Consider the following 26,212-nt stretch of genomic DNA (forward strand, 5'->3'; position numbering starts at 1 on the left):
GCTATCAATGACTATGTTACATAAGTCAACAACTAACCAAGTATAAACGCCCTGGTTTAGCAAGTTAACTAGGTTAACTGTCCTAGTTTATTTAACTAGGTAGACTGTTGGCTAACCCAGATCCCTCCGTATTACTCACCTGTCTTCGAGGTCTGTAACGTTACCCTCACAGGTGGTCTTGCTTTCCACCACCTGCAGGTAAATGTCGCTGTTTATCTTCCTGCACGTTGTACACGGAACTGTGCTTCCGGTGTAGAAGAAGACGCTCGCGCGGAACTACACGCTGTCGGAAAACGTTGTTATTGCGATTGAGTGACGTTAGCAAATGGAAAAGGTATTTCTTGCAACTCAACTCTGCTAAACCGACGTGTGGTTTCTTTTCTTTGGTGTCAGTGAACGTAACTAGTCACCATGATAGGAGACTAGGAGACAGAGCTAGCGACAGAAGCTAGCTTCATTAACATGAAGGAAATCATGTTTACTCTACTGCTACTGCTGGTGACATGTGTTGAGCTCACTTTACACTGAGTATATCCTTATATATGTATATATACATATAACATTACCTCCCAGGATGTTTTGACTCAATGGCTGCTAATAACGTGGCAGTAGTTTCAGTGTGAGCGTTGATACTTTTGTGTTTACACCAAGTATGGGTTACGTGATCATTTCAAACTGAAAAAAAGTCAGAAAATTGTGTGACGTTTATTAAATAAGGATAATAATAATGACGTTTATGCCAGGCAAAATAAGAAAAGCTAAGTAAACTATACAAATGAAGATCAAGTAATATAAAGGAAATAAGGAAAGGGGGCAAATACAATGCATTCATACTTGCACACATTTTAGCCAGTTAAATTTAAATTAGAAGACAGACTTTTTTTGGAGCCACAAGGCATGCCATCCTGATTAGCAGCTAATTTCAAAGCTGAGGTACCTAAACAAGATATGAAACTAGAAAGAAAGCATTCAAGGTAAATCATATATTGCTACTAAAATCATATACATGATGCAATCTTATCACACTACTTATGTATTTACTAAACAAAATATTTAATAAACCAAATATGTCCCAACTAAAATCAACTTGACAAACGACTCCTATATTTAACTGTTTTAATAACAACCCCTGGCTTGTTTTGTGGCTTTTCCACATTATTGCACCCCTCACTTTTAAAGTTATGTAAATGTTTGATTGTTTCTGTCTATCAATATTTGCATCGTTTGTTTTGTCATTTTTGTTCAGCTATGAACTTTGGGCCCCACATACTTCCACACTGGTCTGTCAACATTTAAAGAGCAAGCATGAGCAGCCTGGATCAAGACCAGGGTCTCCATCCTAGTTGCCGTAACAAAACAACAGTCTCTAGTGATTCATCGGACACTCTTGAGGCCGCCAAGCAGCCTCTCCAAGGTCTAAAATTGGCATCACACGCAGTGCTGGAGAAGGCGCAGGAGAGGGGCAGGTTGAAATGCTCTAAATGTGGAGGATCAAGGATGTTCTTCTGCTACACATGCTGTTCATTACTGGGTGTCAACCTGCAAGAAATCCCGTCAATCAAGGTCAGTAAGAGGTCAGGACTCTCTTGATTGTTTGTTTAAGAGAGGCCTTCAGCTACAACATGTAGTTGCTGTGATAGTAGTATCCTAATGTGGAAAATTGACATCTTTTATGTAAGATTTAAGAAATGTTGCCTCTACATATTGTATGTTGTGCTCAGCTTCCAGTGAAGATAGACATCATCAAGCATCCCAATGAGACGGATGGAAAGAGCACTGCAATCCATGCCAAGATCCTCGCACCCAGTGACGTCACGATATACACTTACCCCTGCATACCTGACTATGAAAAGGACAAGGTTAGGTGATTTCCATGTTGAAAGAATGGCATTTGTTTAACACTCACACTTTATTTTACACCTTTGAGAACAGCTGTAGCTTTGAAGGCTACAACTAACAAGTATTTTCATTATCGACTATTCTGCATATTATTTTCAAAATTGTTTGGTCTGTATAATTTAAAGAGACACAAAAATAATGAAAACTACCTGTCAACATTTTAAAAGCCCAGACAAAATACATTACCTCTTCAACCGGCCAAAACTCAAAGATAATCAATGTACTATTATATAACACAAAGAAAGGCCGCAATTCGTCATAATTAAAATGCTAAAACTAGGATTTCTTTTTATGAAATTTAAAAGTTTAATTATCAAAATAGTTGCAGATTTTCTTTATCAATGAATCAATTCATTGTTTCTGTTTCAGCAGTCCTTTATTGTCTTTGCAAATCTGCTGCTCAATTGACCTCTTTCACCTATTGGGAAAACTCCACTGTCATTGTACCTTATTCATTCATATTACATTGTCAGCGCAAAAAGCTGCTTTTAAATGTTGAGATACTGTTCGTATCCACTAAATTCACATTGTTATTGAAGTAAATGTCTGGTCTGGAGCATGTTGAACTCCTGTATTTGTTTGTAGTATAACTCATTTTCATCCATATTGTATAAAAAGTTATAAGGAAAGAATTTGTAATAGATTCAGAGGGTCGAGTCTGGCTACATTTTCCTATTTCATGCTTGACACGTTGTTGACTAGTTATATTAGGCATAATCGGATACTGTAATTTGACTTGACTTTAAGAATTGCAGTGGCTTAGGTGCACAAGCTTCATATGCTTATTATATTTGACAGTTTCCAACTTTTATGTTTTTTTCCTTCTTCCTTCATGCTCAACTTTATTTTGCTCCTTTCAAACTGTATTCCTCTCTTCCAGTGCTTCCCAATCAAAGCATATGTGAATCACCACATTGTAGAAACAACATATTATAGAAGCACCTTTTTTTTTGTACTTTAGTCTTTGATTGTATGACACTGTTCCTTTCTAAATCTGTGTTGTCTCGCTGCTCTCTCCAGGTGGTGTTGGTGTTTCCTGGTCCAGGGGCTGTCTCGGTTCAAGACATGATGCAGTGTTTGCATGACATGACAGACAGCAGGTCACATAGGTCCTCTTATGGACCCCGCGTAAAGAGGCTGAAAAGTGAGGCAGTTCAAGGCACCGCACACACAGCAGAGAACCTGCAGTCGAGCCCAGATGAAGCAGAGGGCTTGGAGTCAGGGGTGTATCCCCTACAGAGGGTGGTCTTCATTGACAGCACATGGAACCAGACCAACAAGATCAGCACAGATGAAAGACTGCAAGGTAATCATGAAAGATTGCATTTGTCTGACTGCTGCTATTAGAGACACATTTTCTTCACCCACAACAATGTTTAACATGAACCCATGCTGTGTTCTCGAGTGCTCTCTGACTGACGTGTGTTCTCCTCCAGATCTGCTTCGGGTGGAGTTGAAGACGAGGAAAACGTGTTTCTGGCGCAGCCAGAAGGGCAAACCAGACACCTACCTATCTACTATCGAGGCTATTTATTATTTCCTCATGGACTTCCGCGAGCATTGCCTTGCTCAGGAGTACAATGGAGAATATGACAACATTCTCTTCTTCTACTCCTACCTGCACTCAGTTGTCAACAAAGCGAAGACTTCTGCTGGGAAATGCTGAGGAATACTGGAAAAGGAAAAACTCAAATCGGCTACAAGAGACTTATCGAAATTGTGAATCTACTCTTCAGCTACAGTTCATTTTATGGCTGTGTGATATTTTTATTTTGTATGAGATGGTATTTGTCAAAGAATATGCAATAAAATACTGTTTACAATTGCCAAACGTGAAAGAGGTTTGTTTGATATGAGTAAATACAAGACACACAGTAAAGCTATGAAATCAAAATCATGAAGTATAACCAACTGGGTGCAAGGTTCTTAGTCATGGAAAACCTGGAAAAGTCATGGAATTTTAAAATGGTTATTTCTAGGCCAGGAAAAGTCCTTGAAAAAAATAAAATCCCAAAACCTTTGGAAAAGTCATGGAAATGTGTTATGTTCATGATGTTGAGTTTGAAATAATGAATATGCTTTTAAAAGAAAGACGCTCAAAATATAATCAGGCATACATACATCTATATAAATGTTTATTCTTTTAATCAAAATATTTTCTCTTTCATTTGTGTCATTTAAGGTATACTGTATGCTTTGGGATTCTCATTGTTAGTTTAAATACCACACTCACTTTTTCATCTATACTCCGAGATTTCACAATGTTTGGTCATGGAAATTTGGTTTAAAGTCATGGAAAGGTCATGGAAATCCATTGGTCAGAATGTGTATGAACCCTGTGTAGGTGAGAGTAATCTAAAACAAAATGCAAGTTCATTGAGGTACTATAAAAATCACATGAGAAATAGTATCGTTTTGGTGTTTCATTCAAAATGTTGAAAATGAGCACGTTTGTCATTTTGGTGACTTAATGCTCCACCCGCTTTAATTAATTCAAATTTCAGTGAGTGATTTAATCTTTCAATATAAAATGTAATAATGAACAAGGAAATGGATCTCAGATGCGTTTAAAATATATTTATTTACAAATCAGTACACGTATGAGTTATTTATGTCTCATTTTCAACACAATTTGTGGGCATCTTTGTAATATAATCACATTTCTTGCAGACCCAATACATGTGTCATATCCTAAAGCTAATGCTGGGAAATACAGTATCTGTGAACTGGAGAACTACTGTCCATGATGGTAAACCAATCAGGCGCCACTAGTTGAAGGTCTCTCTGATCTTGGCTTGCAGGCTGTCACATGTCTTCTTGGCGTCTCCAAGCAACATTGATGTGTTGGGCTTGTAGAAAATGGGGTTATCTACTGCAGCATAGCCCACACCCAATGTGCGCTTCATCACTATCACCTGGAGTAAAGTTTAAATAAGTATATATGGTCACTGTACCACAAGATACAAATATTGTTGGTGCAGTAATACACATCAACGGTAGTTCAAATAAATGAAAAGGATAGACCAACCTGTTTAGACTTCCACACCTCCAGAACTGGCATGCCAGCGATTATGGAGTTGGGATCCTCTTGTGCTGCAGAATTCACTGTGTCGTTGGCTCCGATGACCAGTGTTAAGTCCGTCTCTGTGGGCCACAGATGTTTACACATTTATACACAACACAGACAAACCGCTGGCGAAATGCCCTGCAATTGTCCTCACAATGTGTCATTGGGCTCCCCAGCACCACACTTATCTCCCTCTGTCATAAACAGAACCATGTGTCTCAGTGAGCTTGCCCGGTTGCTAAGAAAACAAAAACCGTTGCCCTGATAAAAATGGCACAACACAAGGCTGCTCCAAGTGCGTGTGAGATTATTACACATAACTGATTTAATATTATTACCTTCCTGCCAAAGTGACAACCACGCAATAAATATTTTAACAGCTTTCTTCAGATAATAAAAAAACAGTTAACCTGCAAAGTCTTCATTGATCTCATCCATCTCCAGGACCACGTCATAGGGAACACCAGCCTCAGCCAAGAGGACGTTCAGCTGGCCCGGCATGCGACCGGCCACTGGGTGGATGCCAAACCTGTTGGAGACGAAACATATTACTGCTCATCAACACACCTTGATTTGCATTGAAAGGTCATTTCCCTGCTCCTGTTGAACCACAAGTAAAACCGCACCCGTCTCCTTCTAAACACATTCAAAATATATTATATATATGTATTTCAGTGGTGGAGTATTATGACATTTCCTGAAGAAAAAGACAATACAACATGTGAACTCTGGTAAAAAGTAAAAACATCATCATTTAAATTAACACTTCAGAAAATGAATTAATAGTAAAAGTAGTCATTACGCAGCAGAATGTCTCCCCTCAGTGATATAGTTGATATATAATATTATTTGATGATTATTACTGGTGTATTTACAAGTAAGTAGCATGCTCATGTCGTCGACGTAAAGATTAAGCAGTTACTATTAACCACTTCAGGACAGTATATTGGTGAGTTGTTTGATCTTTAACATGTTTAGTTACTATAATAGTCACACAAATGGATTAACAAGTAGAATATTTTCTATTTTTAAAATAATGTAAAATAAATAAGTAAAATCTGAAAATGTAACTCAAGTACAGTACTTCTGTCTCTTCTTTAAGTCCGTACCGTCCAGTAGATTTGAGAAAGTACTTTTTTTTTTTTTTCCGGCTTTGCTATCAGGAGACAAGGAAAGTCTTTCTCCCTAATCAGAGGTTGAAAAGGAGTTGTTTTATGGTTAGATTAGATTTAAAGTGCCAATCTCGAAGATTTTCAAGTCACTACATCGCAGAACGAGGGAGCACAATTGTGAGCTTTTGGCCTAGTGAGAAACGCATTGCATTATTTACAGTTGTGGCAAAATTCCCGGAAGTACGTGCTGTGTTACAGTTTATCTCTAAAATTAAACTCTGCACACAATTGAAGCTCATGTATCAGCAACAAGACTCCAGACTACTAAACTCAAAGCACAATTACATTTGTTTCTCTTCAATAGAAATTCTAAAATCAACCAGGATTGAATTCTTAAGGATTATCCCTTATAATAATAATTGATTCTGTCCCACTGAGAGAAGAAGCAGGAGTCATCTTTTTTATAAAGTAGCTGGAGAGCACCGCCAGTCACCTGACATTCTTGCCCTGTTCCTTCAGCATCTTCACCATGTCTGCAATCGGGTACTGGGCTTTGGCTGCACACAGACCCCAACCTAAACACAGAAACATACAGAGAAAAAAAAAATGCCATCTAAATCTTAGGCTATGATCAGCTTTATTTTACTAGTATTGTAGATTCTAGTCTCCCTTTGGATGGTGGAGTCTATTATCTAATTGTTATTCTTATTTTCGTTGTAGCCCTTTTGGATTAAGTGAGCATTCAACACAATAATAGTTTATTATTCCAACCCAGCAGGGTTCGACAACAATAAAACCATTGATTCCTTTACCCATACTTTCTTTTGTCCTCCTCTCCCTGATCTCATCCACCACAAGTCTCTCTGTAATAAATCACAGGGGTCCACTGGTTTGAGAGACATTTTTCTTCTGAAACCTTTCGCATGTGTGGTGTGCATGTGGATACCCTGCGTGCAAAGAGCCCTTTTCCCTGTGTCTGCCTAACCCCCGTTTCACCCAGGTGATCAGGTACCTTGTAGAGTTCAGCATCACCCCTAATCGAGTTTTTTGAAGCCAGTCATCCGTAACCCGTATCTTCTAATTCCCCAGACAACTGGAGCCTTCTGTTTCCTCGCTGCCGTGCTTTGTTGTTGACAGCGCATGGAGATACGTGAGTCTGGACTCAATAGCTCTTATGACTTTTCACCGTTTCTCTAATCAAACCAGAATGTTGGACCACACAGCTGTCCTTGCGCTGGTTTGGAGCCACTGGAAAACAACAGCAATCCAAGTATTGGTTCCTCTCGCCCTGGCCACTCAACAATGGCCGAGTTGTTTGGCATTTTTCTTTTTAATAAATCAGGATGTGGTGTCCATCTCACACTCAAATCAAATTCGTCACCCGCTGCTTTTACTGCTGACAAATATGTATTGACATACTCACTTTATTTTCATCAAGAGTCCATGTGGAAGTGAGATAATTTGTGGACAAACTGCTCCCTCTTGTGGTTTTCATGGCTTCAATATTCCGAGTTTAATTAATTACTGCCATGTTAAGGAGCCCAAGATCCTGACCATTTCCAGACGTTTTGATTCTTTTCTTTTCCTGAGCTGCGGCGATAACATTTTTTATCCCCTTCTTGGCAGAGCGGTCAGGCTCAGACTTTTTTGTCAGGTGAAGTTTATCAGATGAGTGATATCGTTGAAAAGCTGCAGCTGGAGTGCAGAAAAGGATTCGGGCTGTCCAGTGATGAGGGGATGTGACGCTCCACCTTAGTCTCTGATGTCAGCCCAAACATCTTTCGACACCTATCTCTACTAAAGGCTCTGGTCTTTATCAGGATTGTTTCCACTTTGTGCTGGTGGAGAAGTTGTTGCTACTGTACTTTACGTATGCATGGTTTAAAATGACCACAACAATCTGGTATAATTAGTCTTTAGCTGAATAAAAAAGGCAGACTTGCCACAATGGCAGATTACCTTATACATGTTAACTACTGTGCAGTCTTTCTGACCATGAGCTATTCAAAATAAGTTCCATCTGTTGAACCGGCTCCACACAAAATGGCAGAGTTTACTAGTTTCCCTGGTATTCCTCTGAATTGAACACACTAAATTCTGCTCACAGGTCTGAGGGAGTTCAAATGCAAATGTGAAAAGAAGTTGTATGAAGCCATGTGTGTCTCCAGAGAGAGCTACGTGAAATATGTTAAAAGTGATGTCACTTGAGTCTGATGAATGCAAGTATGAAAATAAAATAAAAATACATCTGTTGGTGTGGAGTGAGATTGATTGTTGTTGCCCGCTCCTCTTCTCTGCTTAAGGCTCATGGTTAAATTAGCCGCTACTAGCATAACACACTTAAATCTGTATATTCAAGGACAGCGTAGTGTTGCATTGTGGGTAATGTAGATACCTTTATCCTGTTTGATCTCTTTTTTTTAAGCTTAAACAGACAAATTGCGCTTTAATAACGCTGTGACAGGAAAAAAATTATGTCGAATCAAAACTTGTTCACCTTGTTTACTGTTTTTTACAGCAGCTGTTTCTATAATGGCAATTAATAAGCAACATCATGAATCTATAAAAATGTATTGATTATTATTAATGCGTACAAAAAATTGCAGGTGAGTGTGTACCTGGTGTGATGATGATGGTGCTGGCTTCTTTGATGATGTCGATGGTCTGGTCCAAGTTGACCTCGGTGTGAGTGCCAACAATCTCCATTGGCTTACCGCCCGCTGTGGAGGTGGTCCCGTATCCACCCAGGATCACATTGGGCAGGGAGCGGTTCATCGCCTTGGGAGGAGAGGAGGACGATAGCTCCGTCTCAGGTATCTGTGCCGAATACACTGTGCAAGTTCACACCTGTGACTGGACACATGCGCGTCTACTCACCACACACATGATGTAGGACAGGATGGCACCGGAGGAGCCAATCAGAGCGCCGACAATCGTCATCAGATTGTTGTCTAATAGGAAGCCTTCGAAACAGAGCGCCCATCCGGAGTAGCTGTTCAACACAGTGATGACCACGGGCATGTCAGCGCCGCCAATGGCTGCGGTCAGCGTTACACCCTGTGGGGAGGTTGCAGAAGTCAAAACAAGCGTTATTTGAGCCACTTACACACATTAAAACCACCTTGTTTGAGATGCAGCAATATTCCAGTTACCAACTTTTGCTTTGAAATAAAAATGCATTGTATCACAATCCATGTATTAAAAAGAGTGATTAACATTCTAGCATACTCAAAGAAAAAGTTTGTTTCCATTTATTTTTAATGTTTTTTTTTCAGCTTGTTGAATCGTTGAAACTCACCATAATAGTGGAAAGCCCAGACACTCCTATTAGACACCCCATGCCCGTACCGTAGCTCGTACTGAGCATAAAGGGCACCATGCCTCCCATTGACGCTGCCATCAGACCGGCGTTCATCACGTGTCGTCCCGGCAAATGCAGGGGGGCAGAGTTCAGGATGCCTAAAATCCAAAACATGTCCAACAAACATACTCAGAGAAGCCAGAAATGATTGTCAGTCTTCTTGTGTGGCTTAAAGGGGAATCATTTGACAAGATAAAACACGTAAACACACTTTTCTCTGGAGCAGCTTTGAGTGTCTTTGAACTGTCAGGCGTCCCCGTAGAGGCCTCTAATCAGCCAAGAGTTGGTCCTATCCACCAAACTACAGCCATGCAGTCACAACCCATTACAAATTACCAGAACGCTTCTCATGTGTTCCTCTTGATCAGTCGCAATGCAATGCAAATTAGTGACTGCTGACACATGCACAGCCCAGCCCAGCCCAGGTCTGGATTTACCAGAGGATCTTTGGCTTTAACTAGATGAAAGAGACAATCAGCGCCAGAGGACGCAAAGCTCAAGTGTGTTTATACAGATATGAGTGTGTCTGTGTCAAATAAAGAACAATGATGAAGGACATATTCTACTGACTTTAAACATGGCATATATATATATATTGGAGTAAATTCCTTTACCTTGAAGCTTGCCGTAGGCCACTAGTGAGCCACTGAAGGTGACGCCTCCGATGTAGGTGCCCAGATACGCCACGGTCTTGAGTACACCGGCGGCTGGGTGAGTGTCAAGGTGAGGGAACTCGATCATGAACTCAGCAACGCAGGTGAGAACAGCAGCCAGACCCACAAGGCTGTGGAAGGCCGCCACGAGCTGCGGCAAGTCTGAGATTTCAATACGCTTGGCAAGTGTCAGACCTGAGATATGAAGATCCAACAAACAACAGATTTCAGTAAATCTCTGTGAGTTACAACAGTTTGTCTGGCGCCAGACACCAAACTTCTCATGCACATTGGCTACATTTGAGTACAAAAGATAAAGAAAATGGTTAAAAGGCAAACACCTGCTTTCAGTAACATACCTCTTAACAAACGGGGCCGGATCTTGAAAGCCAATCTAATCCTAAATTAAGTATTTAAGTGTGTTTTCTTGCCATTTATCATCCTGCATTCTTGAGTAATGATTAACATCTACAACATTCACACGCGATGACAACATCCATTTATCTCTCCGTGTCTGGACAGGATGATTGATGTTCTGTTATGAATTAGCAAAAAAGAAAAATCACACTCTTCAAAGACTAGAGGAGTCACATGCAGAGTCAATAACATGTAACTCATTCCCGGTGGTCTGGTCGTTTTCTACACAGACTGCTGGACTTAATATGGAGCCATGGCCCGAGTTTTATTGATTTTGTTTTATTATTTACATCACAACATCAAGTTATAGATCTTCCTAAAGCATGAAGCCACCTACCCAGGGTTCCCCCTGAGGCCATGGCCAGAGACATCTGAGACAACAGCTCTGGTGAGGGTTTGAGGGCACCGAGGGTGGCAGCGATGCCCCCTGCCACTCCCATCATGCCCAGCATGTTCCCCAAGCGACTGGTGCGCTGGGCAGAGAGGCCCGCCAGCGCCCCAACACAACACAAGCCCGAGCCCAAGTACATCATCTGGGGTAGAGAAAGAAAAGTCAGACTTATTTGTGTAGCGCTCGAGCATGGTTAGAAACACAGTCGAGTTAAAGGTGTGAATAAAAGCTTCATCAAAATATTGAATGCTGAAATGAAAAGTCGATTAGGTGATCGACAGAAAATTAAAAAGGTAACTATTTTGATAGTCAATCAATTATTAAGGTCCTCAGTCATTATTTTCAGCAAAATGTCTTAAATATTAGTGGATTGAATATATTGGTGTCAAAAAACTAATTAAAGACGTCACAGTGGACTTGCGATGGACATTCTTAAGTATTTGGAGAAATTGTATAGTCTTAATGACAATACCACCCTAATACTTGTCAATAGAAATACCAAACTAACTACACATTCCCTATGATCACAGCCACATTCATCTTCAGGACTACAGAGTCTGGCAGTTGATTAATTGCACTGACAAGCTACTTAAACTAGTTACTCAAAGTAAGAGTTGGTAATGTTCAAAAACGTTTTTTTGGCATAATTGTTTGAATTCTCTTATGCTCCCATCATATCAATAAATCAAATGCTCTGATAAAAAAGTCTGCCTGTGCACTCACTGCATCTTCCACAAGCTGTGAGTACTAACAAAAGCCATGTTCGTTGTTCACATTCATCATGATCATTGTGGTGGAGTGGCTTTGGAGAGAGCGCTGAAGAAACGGGCTGTCAGTGTGGCCAACTTGGACACGTTCTCACTAGATTTGGTGACCCTTAGAGCTAGTGCTACTTCCCTGGAAAAGAGGGCTGAATGTTTTTGGTTAGATAATTTTTTAACTGCGGCGAAGTCTTGGTGGTTTCTCAACATTACCAACCCTCGCTTTAATGCAAGATACTTGCCAATACATTTATAGAGAACAAATGTGAGTGGAATGAAAAGATATATGTCTCATTACCTGCTCGATGTTGTATCCAGCAGCCACTGAGGCTCCATATCCCCCAACAAATACAGCCCCAGGCAGCATGTACAGGTAGTTGTACTCTGGAGGGTCAGTGGGCCGCTTGAACATGTCCAACATCCTCTTGGTGATCAGGAAACCACCTGCATATATATACATACACACACAAAAGAAAGGACATTTTTTCATTGGATTGGGCAGACAATGAATCTTGCTCTCTCGTTTTATTTCTGTGTTTAAGTGACGAATGTCAGACCGGCAATGTTGATGGAGGAAACAAACGCAGCAGCAAGAGCGAGACCCTCTGGCAGGCTGGAGGGTGTGAGACCTCCACCCATCAGCACCAGACCTCCAACAGCTGTCAGACCTGCAAGAGAGGACAGACAGATGCCACGCCATCAACAAAACACCTAGAAATGTGGCCATGACCGTCTTGTAATGACTCCTGACCTGAGATGGCGTTGGTGACAGACATGAGGGGTGAGTGCAGAGCGGAGGTCACGCCCCACACGGTGTGGTATCCCACAATCCCAGACAAGCCGAAGGTGGTGACCATCTGGGTGAAGGCTGCGTTGGGGGAGATGATGCCCAGAGCCAGACAGGTGGACACGCCTACAGAGAGACAGAGCAGTGTTGTTGTTGCAGTATGTCTGATGGTCTCTGTGTACACTTCTTTCCATACTGATGTTGTGGGGGAAAGTATACAGCCTTTTTTTAGTTCTAGTTCCCCTTTTTTTCAACAATTAAAGCAATGGAATAATTGAATAGGAAAATAACAAACACTTCTATTTGCATAACTATTTTATGCAAGTGTGATGATTCATAGTTTTTCCTGCACTTCAAAGAACTGAACTCTTCTGTCATACTTTACCAAAAATGTATTCTCCATTGTGTTCAATTATAATAGTGTCTGCATTCAAAAGTCAAATTAACACCTTGTGAGCTCAGTGCTCCTAGCAATACAAACTTTACAAATATTATATTGTTTGAAACTATAGTTATCAAGATAGTTTTTTTTCATCAACTAATTGTTTCAGCTCTATTAGGAATTGCTCCATATTGTACACCAAAAAAAATAACATCAGGGTAAGTAATGTTCAGAGTAGCTTTGAAGCCATTTAGGTCCAACTAAACTAAATCATTTCCCTTTAATTGTATCATTATTTTATTTTTTCCTCTCCAGGGAAGGCCTTTTTTCCAAGATTTGGGGGTTGGGAAATGACAAATTCTTTGAAACTCCACATAAAATTGTCCGGTAGTAATATTTCTATATGTATATTCATGTCTGACCTGCAGTGTAGACGCCAGCAGACGTCATTGTGCGGTTGAAGGGAGAGGTCACCACCGTTTTCTCAGCCGCCAACTCTGCGACTGTTTTCTGTTTCACTGGGGCTGGAGGGGATGTTTTGGGGAGGGGGGCCGGGAAAATGTCCTTGCCTTCCTGGACACAATAGAAAAACACACAAGCAGACGAGTGTGAGAACACAGAACACGTCCACAGAGTTGTGCGTGAGAAAGAGGCATCAAGACTTTGGAGTCTTGCATTGTGGGGGATCTTGCCTGGATGGTGGGAGCATTCAAAACACAAACTCATGGACCGCATAACAGGTTATACTGAACAAACAGCAATCACAAACCAGTTAACAGTGGTTTTGGAAGTTAAATTCTCTTGTGAGGAGCCTGAATAATGCTTAGTTTAACGAGGGGTAAACCGATATGTCCTGTTGAGGTTGCATGCTTTCTCTGCCATAAACAATGTGTCAAAGCCAAAATTCCTGGGAGATTATATTTTGAAATGTTCATAACACTCTTGCTGGGATCCAATATGAGCTTTTCCCTTTCCCCTGTTTTTTTTATACTCATTTGGCGCAGTATCCTAGCATGATGCCAAGAGGGAAGGAGGGACGCCAGCAGGGACGTAGGCTGCCAGTAGACAGTTACATCAAATAGAAAAAAAACACCTTCATAACAAGAGTCCCACGGATGACATGATCGATTGTTCCATAGTTGAACTCGTCTTTGGGCTCGTAGTGGAAGTACTCCTGGTCTGGGCTAATGGCCTTCAGCAGCTTCAGTACGTTGTTCGAATACAGAGTGCTGGCCTGGGTGGCCAAGCGGCTGGGCAGGTCTGTGTAGCCAATGTGTGTTACTCCCTAGTTATAAAAAGAAAAAAGAAAAGTAGATCATCAGTACATTTTATATAAAAACAGGCTTTCAAGGAATTTATTTTGTTCTTGATCAAAGTCTGCTCTCCACGCAGAAACCTCACCTTGTGAACGTGCAGCTCTCCAGGCTTGGTGGTTTCGATGTTGCCCCCGGCCTCTGCAGCCAGATCCACCACCACGGAGCCGTCCTTCATCGACTCCACGAACTCCCTTTTGATCAGAATGGGAGCGCGCTTCCCTGCATGGGAACAGGGAACACAGGGACAGGTGAGCTGCATCAAATGTTCATGATATCATGCAATCTGAGAAACAAGAAAGGCAGAGGACAGTGAATCCACATTAAAGCTGTATGAATCCATATTTGGCCACAAGGGGGCAGAAGAACATCTAAACAAGCTTATCAAAGTAATATTAGTCTATATGTCTGGGTATTTAGCTGCTAGATGATCAATTTTGCATGTTCATCTGAAACTTTGTCAGCTGTGGGCAGCAGCTTATCAGTAGTTTATGGAAGTTGTGTTGCTGGAAACTGCTGCTGACAAGGATTGATGTATGTGAGAGCAGCTGAGTCTCAACTAAAAGAGAGAAAGAGGAACCAGTGCGACTGACCTGGAATCAGGGCAGTGGTGATGACAATGTCGACCTCTTTACACTGCTTGGCGAAAAGAGCCATCTCAGCTTCAATGAACTCCGGAGACATCTCTTTGGCATAACCGCCAACCCCATCGCCGGACTCTTTGATGTTGACCTCTAAGGGCTCTGCCCCAAAGGATTTGAACTGCTCCAGGGCTGCTGGCCTGACAGTCAACACCCAGTCAGGTTACTCATCACAACCACATCACTCAGGGAGCAGTCTGAGACACAATGTTTCATCTACTACCTGGTGTCAAATCCTCGGACTATGGCTCCCATTGACTTGGCTGCACCTGCTGCTGCCAAACCAGCCACTCCACCTCCAATAACCAGGACCTGTGTGCAGCAGAATCATCTCCATGCATTATTGTTCAAGAGGGGCACTAATTGATACACGTTGAAAAGAGATAAGAAAAGATTGTGGGAAGACACTCACGTTGACCTGTATAATATGTAGGCGGTTACCTTAGCTGGGGGGACTTTTCCTGCAGCTGTGATCTGACCAGTAAAGAACCGGCCAAAGTGGTTTGCAGCCAAAACCACAGCTTTGTACCTACAAAACAAACATTTACTGTGGCTAAAAATTCCTGAACAGCGACAAACATTTCATATTTACTGACTACCTAAACAAAGCACTGATAGGCTGCAACTTCCAAACGCAGCAGCAAGAATTTTCACAATATAAATATATATAAAAGAGGACATATTATATCAGTACTAACGTCATTACACTGGTTCCTTTAACCTTGAGGATTGATCTTTACATTATTTTTAAGACTTGAAAGCACCTTCAGACCTCTCAGATTACTTATCTGAGTATGCTCCAAACCGTTCCCTGAGGTCGTTTAAGCTCTGGCTTAAACAATGTACCAAAAATAGTTGAGGGAATAGTATGTTCAAACATAACACACTTATTTGCTATCACAAATAAGACAAGTGGCTTCTGTTAAAAGTATTAACAAACAACTCAAAATTGTATTTTGTCAAACTCGTTTTTATATCTTCCAAAAAATTCTTTAGCACCATCAACTTTTTATTACTATGATTATCCTATTTTATGGATTTCATTATTTTATTTTCATTTCTTGTGTTTCTTGTGTTCCATTTGCAGCACTTTGAGTTGCATTATGTTATGAAAGATGCTATTTAAATACCGCTTATTATTGTTGTTATTATTATTATCATCATTATTATCATCATCATCATCATCATTATCATCATCATTATATTATTTGTCTTTACCCTGCGATGTTAGCCATGGAGCTGAGTGCGTCGTAGCCCTGTGCGATGGTGACTCTGGGCACCTGGTCCATGGCCAGCACATTGCTCTGCCTCTCTGACAGCTTCCTCATCAGCTCTGGGTTCTGGGCCGGATAGATGAAGCTCACCAATGTGGAGTAAGGCTTCAGCAAGTCGGCCTCGCTCAAACTGGGGGCTCGAACCTTACAGCAGAAACAGGGTGTGCGAGGAGGAGATATTCAGTAATATCTACACACCGAAATTGTCTTATTAGCAGAGCAAATAGTAGGCGTGTGCGAACCTTGAGGACCAAGTCTGAGCTAAGGGCCCCATTGACGTCAGTGATGGTGGCTCCAGCCTCTCTGTAATGCTGATCGGAGAACTTGGACTCCTCTCCAGCTCCACTCTCCACCTGAACCTTGAAGCCCTGTTTGACCAGCGCCTCCACCCCCGCAGGAGACAACGCCACGCGACGCTCATTCTGCAGCGTCTCCTTAGGAACCCCAACCACCAGGTCCTTGTAGAGCACACCTGAACACAGACACCAGCTGATAGTCGAGTCTGCTGAACATAAACCGCTCGGGAATGCATGTCTTTATCGAGAAACAAACACATATCAGAAGCTTTCATACAATTAAACAAAATCCTTTTATTATAAAAAAAAGAGAGAAAAAAACAGAGGTCTTTTCCTTTTTGTGCCACAGTGGCACCCACTGACTGGCTCCATCATCCCCAGGACAATTTCCTACCGGTCATTGCCCCGCACAGCCCTTCATACCTCATATTTAAATACATATCACTTTTACATTACACTTTCACATACACCTACAGTACACTTGTTTATAGTACTGTTATCCCTTTGTCTGTGCACTTTATTTTATATTCTATTGTAAATGTATTTTGTATTTCTTGCACTGTATTGATTGTTATTCTTTGTCTAATGTATGCACCACCCATCAAGACAAATTCCTCGTATGTGTAACATACCTGGCAAATAAATGGTTCTGATTCTGACAACACAGGAGAGCGTGCGTGTACAGCCGATATTCTGTGGCTGGAAACAGTGTCGGGTTACACATTTCTCTCCATACACGGCGCGGTGACCTCGCCACTATGGAGACATTATTAGCAGCTGATTGGCTCGGAGCCAGCACACACAGAGAGGCCTGCACTCCTACACGGACACGCTCAGAATTCAGACTTATAAAAGCACTCAGTAACTCACAAAAGTCTCACTAACACTCGTTGACATGTGGCCCACGAAACAGACTCGATAAACAAACGCCCGTGAGCATAATCTGCCAGACGGCAGTTAAGCTTTTTACATGTCACCTTTAACTGACCTCTCATGTGTTCTCACATGTTAGCAGCTCCTACAGTGAGCATAGCCAGGGCCGGCTCTCCCTATTATGGGAAGAGCTCTAGCAACCTGCTGCAAACAGTTCATGATCTGTGGAGTTTTTTCCCTACTCTTCTGGCAAGAGGGAGTGTCCTTGACTGAACTCTCATTCCTCAAGTAAGACACAGAGGAAATCCAAACCACAAGAAAGCATACACTCAGGCTGTCCTCTGTGAATTTTTTTTTTTTTTGAAAGGTTAAGCAGGGAGATTTTAATAGAGCTGTACATGTCCTACCTCTGGAGGCCTTGTGGTCGCATAACACAGGGAATGTCCTGAAATGCCTCCTTCCAGGGATCCTCTGATGGATCCCTTTCTGGAGCAAAACGGCAGAAGAGCTGGAGATGCAGCGCAGGAGGGTCGACATGGCCACTGAGACTCCCTCGAGCCCTTGAATATGAACACAAACAAGCAGAGGTAGGTGGTAAGTTAACTCTACTTCTTCATCTGCTGTCAAATAACAAAGCACATGATAGTCGCCCCCACACGAATAGGTCCTGAGCCCCCTAGTCACACACTCCGGGTGTCGATGCTGCGAGGCCTACAGACTGCAAAGTGACATTTCAGCTCTGCAGGACACGACACACAGGGTTGATTACACACCCCGGATTTGTTCGCGAGATCTGGAATTATGACGGCACAGGGGGGACAAACTGTGCCAAGTCTGGTTGTTGTGAGCAGGAGCAGAGAGAAGACGGCAGGGAAATCAGATCAAATGTTGTGGGGCTTAAGAGGACAGCTCAGGACTCAGACACACACCTTCTTACAGGAGAAAACTGCAAAACTCAAATAGCTTACTGGTCTCCCCTCAAAAAAAATAACACAATTTAAATCACCAAAAAAAAAGTGTGAAACTGTAGTATTATGCTATGTGTTTTGATTTCTTAGTCAGATGTTTCTTTTTTTCATTCATTCATGCATTCAATCTCTGTGTCAGACAGTCAATCAGTGCCCTTCATCCTCAACCCTTTTACTGATTCATTCCCAAATTTGAAGGATTTGTTGATTCCAGTATTATTGTCAGACTTGCCTTTCAGATTCCTAGAAAGAGCAGGTTCAACTTCCCTTCAACAGCAGGGTCACCTGTGCGACGCCCTTACCCCAAATCCCCTGGTCTGCTTCTCGCGGGCACAGACAGACGACCTTCTGCAGTTTCCTTTCGATATCACTGCTGCACTATTTATGTATAAATAGCGAGCCATGTGACTCCACTCATGATCCCTGAAGCAGATAAACTCCCCTGACCGACTACCTGCGAATCAAAGGCTGGATTAACGTGTTTACCAGAAACAGTCATTGGTACAATTTTTAAGTATGCATACTTACACGTGAGGTAGTACCTCTACGTAGCTCTAAAATAGCAGGAAAAAAAAGTTACGCACACAAATATTTGTGACATTTTTGTGTTTCAATATCTTTAAATGTACTGCATTTTATTTTCTGGCCGCAGGGTGACGCCAGAGAAAGGTGTCAACTTAATTGTTGGACGACTATGACTATTTCCTTGCTTCTTTATTTCAAACACTATTGCTATCAGGATATTATTTACATACGCCTATATATTTCCTATGATCATTTCATTTTTTATTCGTCATATTTTTGGGGCTAATTTTATGTATTTTATTTACAACATGGACACATTTCCTGCAAACAGCGACCAGACAGAGTTAATTGAGAAAGACATTAGGTTAGGAAATAAGATAAGAAAAAGACAAATACATACAAAAAACTCGATAATAGAGGTAAACACTAAAGGGCCTCTATATCATATACACTATGGCAAAGGTTCAATAGTATAAGAGTATAAGATGAAATAATAAAAAACAAAACAGACTAAATGAAACCATTAATGAACTATGAAAGTATAAAAGGTTTCCAAAATCTCGCTTTATGAAAAAAGTTGAATTGAAGTTACTGTACTTTTACTGTATTCAAATGTTGGGTTATTTTAATCACTTAGGTTTACCATATGAATGTATGTTGCCTTATTAAGATGTACAGTATACTGTGATAAGTTATTCACACACACACACACGTATATATATTACAGTTGTACATTATTACATGCAATAATGTACACATTACAATAATGCATATTGTATACGTAATTATGCAAATGTTTAAAACTATAACAAAAGTACAACGGATCAGGTATCAGAAATGTTTTATTCCGCTGTAAATTCATAATATAATAATAATAAAATAATAATAATAATAATAATAATAATAATAATAATAATAGTAATAATAATAGCAACATCTGGGGAAGCGGAAACCAGCGCGTCGTCTCGCGCAGGAAAACGTTTTGGTTGGCCATCTTTTTTTACGCCACATGGATTTTGTAAACATTGGTCTGTCTGTGGGATCAGCAACGCTAACACTCGGAGCACTTTAGCAACCATTCACATCTGGTATGTTACTGCCTCGCAGTTGTCAACGTATTTACTTTAGTATTCAGCTCTTCGACTAGCTGAGAGCAAGTTGTAGCTTCGCTCACGATAACAGTGCCGCTATAGGGATATGGCACGAACTTCACTCCTTCTGCACGTGTCTGTTCTTTGCACTGTAATGAAGAGAAGTGACCTCATCTGCTGACCTTTTCTCCACGTCGCTTCGCTTTGTCAGTGAGGCTGCAGCTGGACAGTGATGTCTCTGAGGCTGCTGCCAGTGGACCCCTCAGACCGGGGCTCCCAGAGGTGCAGGCTGGGTCCAGGCTTGATGTCCGCGCTGGGTCTGCGTCTGGGCTCCACGCTGCTGGTGTGTGTCCCCGGAGGGAGCTGCCTGTGCACCGCCTGGCCCCGGCCGGACCTGGCAGAGGGCTTCCTGCAGATGGACCTGAAATGTTCCTCTCCCGGTTTCGTCTCTCACCCACCCACTCGTCTCCACCTGGACTCAGACCAGCTCACACCTGTGCCCTGCATCAAGCTGAAAGGTGTGAAGATCACCGTGGTGGTGCAGACTGTTGATTTTAAGAAACGCACAGCTCCTGGCCTTGTTCACGAGCTGGTGAAGGACACGCTGAAAGGTGTGCATGTGCACGAGAAGCATGTGATAAACTTGGAAAGTTTTGATACAGAGATCAGATATGTTGTAGTTGAAAGCATCAATCTGGATTCTGCCAGTGCTGGATTCATCACCTCCAAAACGTGTGTGGAGATAGTTGGCATCCAGACGCTCCAGCATTTCAGGAGTCAGCTGCAGGACCAGCAAGTAGTCCCCATGGGGGGACTGGAGGAGGTCAGCGTAACGATATTAAAAGTATTCATCCAGAGTGTGTATTCCCACGATGTGACGCCTGTCTTTTTTTTTTTTTAATACTTTAGGTGAGTGCCTCCCTGAGAGAAATGCTGCAGCTGCCCCTGCTCTATCCAGGCGCCCTGCGCTCTCTTGGCCTGTCGTGCCCCAGAGGTGTGCTCCTAGTGGGGCCTCCAGGTGTGGGCAAGACCCTGCTGGTCCGCAGAGTGGTAGGGGAGGTGGGAGCCAGCCTGGTGGTGGTCAGAGGGCCAGAGGTATTTATTAAATCCTTTCATATACTTTCATTCAACACTTTAAATCACAGTGTGTCTATATGTTGCCAACAATCCACATGTATTATTAAATTGTCTGAGCAATCAATTGAGAAGTTCTGGAAAAATAATCCAACAAATAAAGTGCTAGACCACCATATCCAAGCAGAAGTACTGCTAGATAACTATGTGTGATTCAGCTCCAGTCAACACTGCTGCGTTAACAGGCCCATGACACATCCTGGAATATTGTTAGGCCTGTTGATGTTGTTGATGTGATGGTGATCTATAGATTGATTTCAATGAACTATTTTAAACAAATGAAATGCTTCCAAAACACATTTACTTTTTATTTTGTGAAACACTTTTTAGCAGCATGTTTTTATATAAAAATGGGTTGTTATTATTATTGTTATTAATAGTAATTGTGAATAATAATGTCAGGTGGTGGGATCACGGCCGGGTGAGAGCGAGGAGCAGCTGCGAGCTGTGTTTGAGCGCGCTCGCGCTGCAGCTGAAGAGGGTCCCTGTGTGCTGTTCCTCGACGAGTTGGACTCTCTGTGTCCGAGGAGAACCGGCTCGTCGGCACCAGAGAACCGCCTGGTTGCTCAGCTCCTCACACTGATGGACGGGATGGACCAGTCTGATGGCTTCCTCATCGTCGGTGCCACCAACAGACCGGACGGCTTGGACGCGGCACTGCGCAGGCCTGGAAGATTTGACAGAGAGGTGGGGGGAGGGGACGATGAAATGCATGACCCATTTACATCATGATGAATGTAAATACAACTTTTGACAATCTGGATTTTCACGGCTTTCCTTCAGGTTATCATTGGAGCCCCTACCTTGCAGCAGAGAAAAGCCATCTTGTCTGTTCTGTGTGCGAGGATGCCTGTGTGTCCCGGTGTGGACATGGCAGAGCTTGCACAGAGAACTACAGGCTATGTAGGGGCGGACCTCAGCGCCCTGTGCAGAGAGGCTGCCATGCACGCCATACGAGGAAGCTCAAAGGTATGAGCAGCAATAAAGCCACGTATCAAATAAAAATACAACACTAGTATCTTATCACTTCTAGGGAACATTTTAGTGCCCTTCAGAGCTACATGTAGTACCTCCTGTCGGGGTTTATGCAGATTGGATTGCAGTTCACGCAGTGTATCTTACGTGTCTCAAATGATTTGTGATCATATTTCGCTGCTTCACTTACATTTGCTTTTATATGTGGGGCTGAATAGGAACAGAAATACATCAGTGTTCGGCTTCACAGTGAGAGAAAAATAGTGTTTTGGTGGTTATTTGGCAACCCAACAAGTGTGCGTATTTAAAGTTGTGTCTTAGTTGGGTCATAATTAAAACACCAGTTGTGTGTGGTGCTGTATGTGTACTATAAAGTTGTTTCGGCATCCCATGAAGATATCAAAGATGCACAATGGTGCATATCTGGCCACATAATCCTGATAAACCTAAAATATCACACATCACATATTTGCACCCAGGAATCCTTAGAAATGAGTATTGCTATTGAGGGGATTATCCTGATTTAAAATAAAGCACATTGTAATATAAGTGTAAAGGCTGCTCCAATCCCTCCAGAGAGTTGAAGAAATACATTTATGAATGTGTTTGCCTTGTTATTGTTGTCTGCAGGGTTCAGGAGAGCAGGCGGTGGGCATGAAGCACTTCCACGAGGCTCTAAAGGTGGTGAGTCCCTCCTGCCTGCGTAGTAGCCTGGGCAGGACGGAGCTCTCTCCGACATCATGGGAGCAGATAGGAGGCCTGGATGAGGTCAAACTCCGACTCAGACAGGTAGATGAGCGCCAGTGCTTGAATTATTCAAATGGAAAACTCAAACCATTTGAGCATGTTAACTGACTTCCTCCATCTGTCCTCTCTTGTGTCTCAACATCAAAGAGTATCGAGTGGCCGATGATGTACCCCGAGGCGTTTGTCCGTCTGGGTCTCAGCCGGCCCCGCGGCGTGCTGCTCTACGGACCTCCAGGATGTGCAAAGACGACGCTCGTCAAGGCCGCAGCCAGCTCATCTCACTGTGCCTTTGTGTCCGTCGGCGGCGCTGACCTCTACTCTCCGTATGTCGGAGACTCGGAGAAGGCTTTGGCGCAGGTACTTATTTTTTCGCGATAAGAATGGCTGCTGTGGTTGTGTCCTCCCGTTTCGTCCACAAACACCTGCACCCTGTCTGTCCACACGCAGCTGTTTCGCCAGGCCCGGGCCTGTGCTCCCTGCATCCTGTTCCTTGATGAGATTGACTCTCTGATTGGCTCGCGGTCAAACAGTCAGACGCCCAACAGCGTGCAGACACGCCTCCTGTCTGTGCTCCTGAATGAGATGGACGGGGTCGGTCTGCAGACGCTGGAGAGGAGAGGGGCCGAGAAGATCCTGCAGGCGGGGGGAGCGGAGGAGAATCGCACGCAGGAACAGGTTAGATGTTATGGAGGCTGTCTCTCCTCCTTCCTCTTGCTTAATACAACATCACCTCATCAGTATGAGGCGATGCAGTCAACACTTCATGCCATAAACTGTTTTGGCTCTTTGACAGTTGGACTGCCAGGAAGTATGCAACAAAGATGTGATGGTTGTAGCCGCCACAAACCGACCTGACTGCTTAGACAATGCCCTCCTCAGACCTGGCAGGCTGGACCACATCATCTATGTCCCACCACCTGACCATCAGGTAAGCCTTTTGTCTCAAGGGAATACAACGTTATACTATACAGCAAGGTTTTTAGAAGTGATTTAAAAGATGATTACCATGCATTTTTGTACCAGTGTGTATGTAGATGACTAATATTGTATATCCGTGTCTAGACCCGTCTTTGCATCCTGAAGATGTGCACGAAGTCGATGCCCGTGGATTCTGATGTGTGTCTGGAGGAGCTGGCCGCAAAGACGGAGCTTTACTCTGGAGCTGACCTGGAAAATCTCTGTAAAGAGGTAATGGGAAAAGCTTATTTTCCAAAACACAAAATGTAATCCTGGTATTAAGTGTCTGACATAGGCAAATGGATAAGGTAAGAATGAAAACTCTTTTTGTTTTCCAGGCTGCGCTGTTGGCGCTACAAAAGGAAAACATGGAGGCTTCTAGCATCAAGAATGCCTACTTCCTTCGGTCCCTCAGCAAAATGAGCCCCTCTCTCACTGCCCAGCAGATCCAAACATATCACAAACCTCCCAGATGACAAACCATATATGACCATGTCCACTGCTTTGATACAATGTATTGTTACAGAAAATAAAATAAGTAAAAGTACATTTTTGGTGTTTTCTTGTTTTATTTATTCATTTTTGATCACTTTCAAGAAGAAACAAAAATGTCTTATTGTTCTGGATTCCAAACTAACCTACCCGCCATTGACTTTCAGTTGTCAAATGTGGGCACAAGAGGGTGCTGCACACCCAGAAAATATATTGATCACTGCCTTTTAGATATGTTGATGAACTGGACTCCACTAGTGCCTTTTGGAGCAGGAAGCGCCGTCTGTCTACGTGCATTTTGCCTCGTACAACATCTCCTCCAGCCTACATCAGCCGGGCTCACAGGATGCTGCGCTAAGAGACATCAAGGACCTCTCAGCAACAACAGGTGAGAGCTTCCACACCAGCTGCCTCTGACTCATGACTTTTAAGTCACTGAAGGGACTCATCCTAAATGAAAATGTGACGCATTTCTCTTTTAGGTATTTGAAAAATTTGGGAAAATGGTTGGATTCTTCCAAATATTGAAAAAGAAAAAGGAGGTGAGCCGTTTTTTTTATGTTGTTCACATGTTAAAAGTGAATTTGTAGTGTGTAAATATTGGATTTGTCCCAAATAGGGATTTAATGATGCACTAAAAGCGTAAAAATAAAAACGAATTTTGTGCATTTCAGCTGATCCCTCTGGTAGGGTTCATGGCTTTTGCTGCAACAGGAGCCACGTCTGCTGCTCTCTATTTTCTATTTACTAAGCCTGATGTGATGTGAGTGCTATTGTACTTTTTTTCTTATTTGGTAGAATTATATTTAACTGCATTTACTTACGATACAAAGTGCTATAAATTGCATTTAACTATTTCCAGTTTTTATACTTTTATCTGACTTCTATCAGCCTCTGGCATTTAAAAAAAAAAAAAAAAGCTTGATGTTGATGCAAAAATGTCATTTCATGTCATGTCACTTTTAGTTTGAATAGGACCAAAAATCCAGAACCATGGGAGAGACTGAACCCATCAAAACCCCAAAAGGTAATCTGTAATATTCCTAACAATGCATCCCATTTTATACTGTTAAAATGGTTGTGAAGAAGCCCTTTTCAATTTATTTTACCGGCACTGAAACGCAAGCAGAAACACGCAGGGTGCAGCTACAATCTGCTGAGTCACTGAGGTAGAAACGTTATCAATTTAGAACCAGCCTGCCATTGCGGGAACAGATTAATTATGTTTATTTGGACCCATGTTTTGATACAAGCTGCTCATGTCACATGTCACTTTAATTTAGGTGAAGCCTCATTTGTTTTTTTGGCATTTTGCTGCAGCTCATCACCATCAATCAGCAGTGGAAGCCAGTGGAGGAGCTGGAGTATGTGAAGAGTCTCACCAAGTAAAAGATCCACAGTCACTGTGATGCCCCTCCCATCAGTCTAACAGAATCCTTTCTGCACAACCTTTGCTTTGACACTCAGTGTGCGGAAATGCTTCTGCTACACTGGTGGGGTTTCACCCTGCTCTGTAGTGGCCCAGCACGAGGACATCTATCCACAACAGTAGAAAACTATGGTAACAGATGCTGAATGTGACTACTAATACGGTGTTTCATTGCTCTTACAGTCAATGTTAATGTACGATTGTGTCTCAATGTGAAGGACACAATGTAAACTCATTTATATAATAATGTTCTCATAAGTAATGTACTGTACAGGTTCAATAAATTATTATTGTGAGTTCCACTTTCAGAGTGTTTTTGTTGTTGTTATCAATCGTTCAAGAGACTCTTGGCATCATCAGCATCCAGAAAAGTGTGTTTGACCTTTTTCAATACACTGCTAACAAGTCAAATTTGGATAGAAGATATGCTGCATTCCCTCTTTTCATGGAAAAATCCGTCATAAAACATTAATATAATGTTGGTCTAAATGTAAGGCTGGTCTAAATGTTTCTGTCCGTCAACAAATCTGTTTAATCTGTACACAAACTGAAGTGTAACAGCAAGTTATTGCATCTTTCCAATAATTAATCTTGCACATAAAACTAAAACTTTTTCTACACTTTGTAAGACTTAAACAAATAAGATATAACATTATTTAGTGAGCTT

General features: G+C 42.1%; 4 protein-coding genes across 4 annotated transcripts; 3 read left to right on the forward strand and 1 right to left on the reverse strand.

Annotated features, from left to right (window-relative positions):
* The first annotated feature begins 306 nt into the window (after positions 1 to 306).
* Positions 307 to 3,633, forward strand: dtwd1 (DTW domain containing 1). Its single transcript, XM_079217144.1, has 5 exons — positions 307 to 334; positions 1,247 to 1,563; positions 1,722 to 1,859; positions 2,920 to 3,205; positions 3,336 to 3,633. Exons 2-5 carry the CDS (start codon positions 1,306 to 1,308, stop codon positions 3,563 to 3,565), a joined length of 912 nt encoding a protein of 303 aa, XP_079073270.1. The 5' UTR covers positions 307 to 334; positions 1,247 to 1,305; the 3' UTR covers positions 3,566 to 3,633.
* A 491-nt stretch (positions 3,634 to 4,124) lies between these two features.
* On the reverse strand, positions 4,125 to 17,869 carry nnt2 (nicotinamide nucleotide transhydrogenase 2). The gene is made up of 21 exons (XM_079217554.1): positions 17,635 to 17,869; positions 16,301 to 16,530; positions 16,003 to 16,202; positions 15,226 to 15,313; positions 15,008 to 15,096; positions 14,737 to 14,924; positions 14,232 to 14,365; positions 13,924 to 14,115; positions 13,253 to 13,403; positions 12,413 to 12,574; positions 12,219 to 12,329; positions 11,960 to 12,105; positions 10,847 to 11,042; positions 10,054 to 10,287; positions 9,377 to 9,537; positions 8,956 to 9,135; positions 8,697 to 8,856; positions 6,572 to 6,653; positions 5,377 to 5,495; positions 4,928 to 5,043; positions 4,125 to 4,814 (listed from the first exon to the last, which is right to left on the reverse strand). Exons 1-21 carry the CDS (start codon positions 17,762 to 17,764, stop codon positions 4,668 to 4,670), a joined length of 3,216 nt encoding a protein of 1,071 aa, XP_079073680.1. The 5' UTR covers positions 17,765 to 17,869; the 3' UTR covers positions 4,125 to 4,667.
* Positions 17,870 to 20,043: 2,174 nt separating this feature from the next.
* On the forward strand, positions 20,044 to 24,118 carry afg2b (AFG2 AAA ATPase homolog B; the record flags this gene model as incomplete). Its single annotated transcript, XM_079216638.1, has 10 exons — positions 20,044 to 20,634; positions 20,721 to 20,906; positions 21,348 to 21,632; positions 21,729 to 21,914; positions 22,551 to 22,709; positions 22,815 to 23,024; positions 23,115 to 23,342; positions 23,461 to 23,595; positions 23,730 to 23,855; positions 23,963 to 24,118. 10 exons carry the CDS (start codon positions 20,044 to 20,046, stop codon positions 24,098 to 24,100), a joined length of 2,244 nt encoding a protein of 747 aa, XP_079072764.1. The 3' UTR covers positions 24,101 to 24,118.
* A 291-nt stretch (positions 24,119 to 24,409) lies between these two features.
* Positions 24,410 to 25,813, forward strand: cUnh15orf48 (chromosome Un C15orf48 homolog). Its single transcript, XM_079216508.1, has 5 exons — positions 24,410 to 24,504; positions 24,599 to 24,658; positions 24,791 to 24,879; positions 25,083 to 25,143; positions 25,437 to 25,813. Exons 2-5 carry the CDS (start codon positions 24,620 to 24,622, stop codon positions 25,503 to 25,505), a joined length of 258 nt encoding a protein of 85 aa, XP_079072634.1. The 5' UTR covers positions 24,410 to 24,504; positions 24,599 to 24,619; the 3' UTR covers positions 25,506 to 25,813.
* The last annotated feature ends 399 nt before the right edge of the window (positions 25,814 to 26,212 follow it).

This window comes from Taurulus bubalis, assembly GCF_910589615.1.
Source record: "Taurulus bubalis genome assembly, chromosome: 4".
In the NCBI taxonomy this organism is placed as follows: Eukaryota; Metazoa; Chordata; class Actinopteri; order Perciformes; family Cottidae; genus Taurulus; species Taurulus bubalis.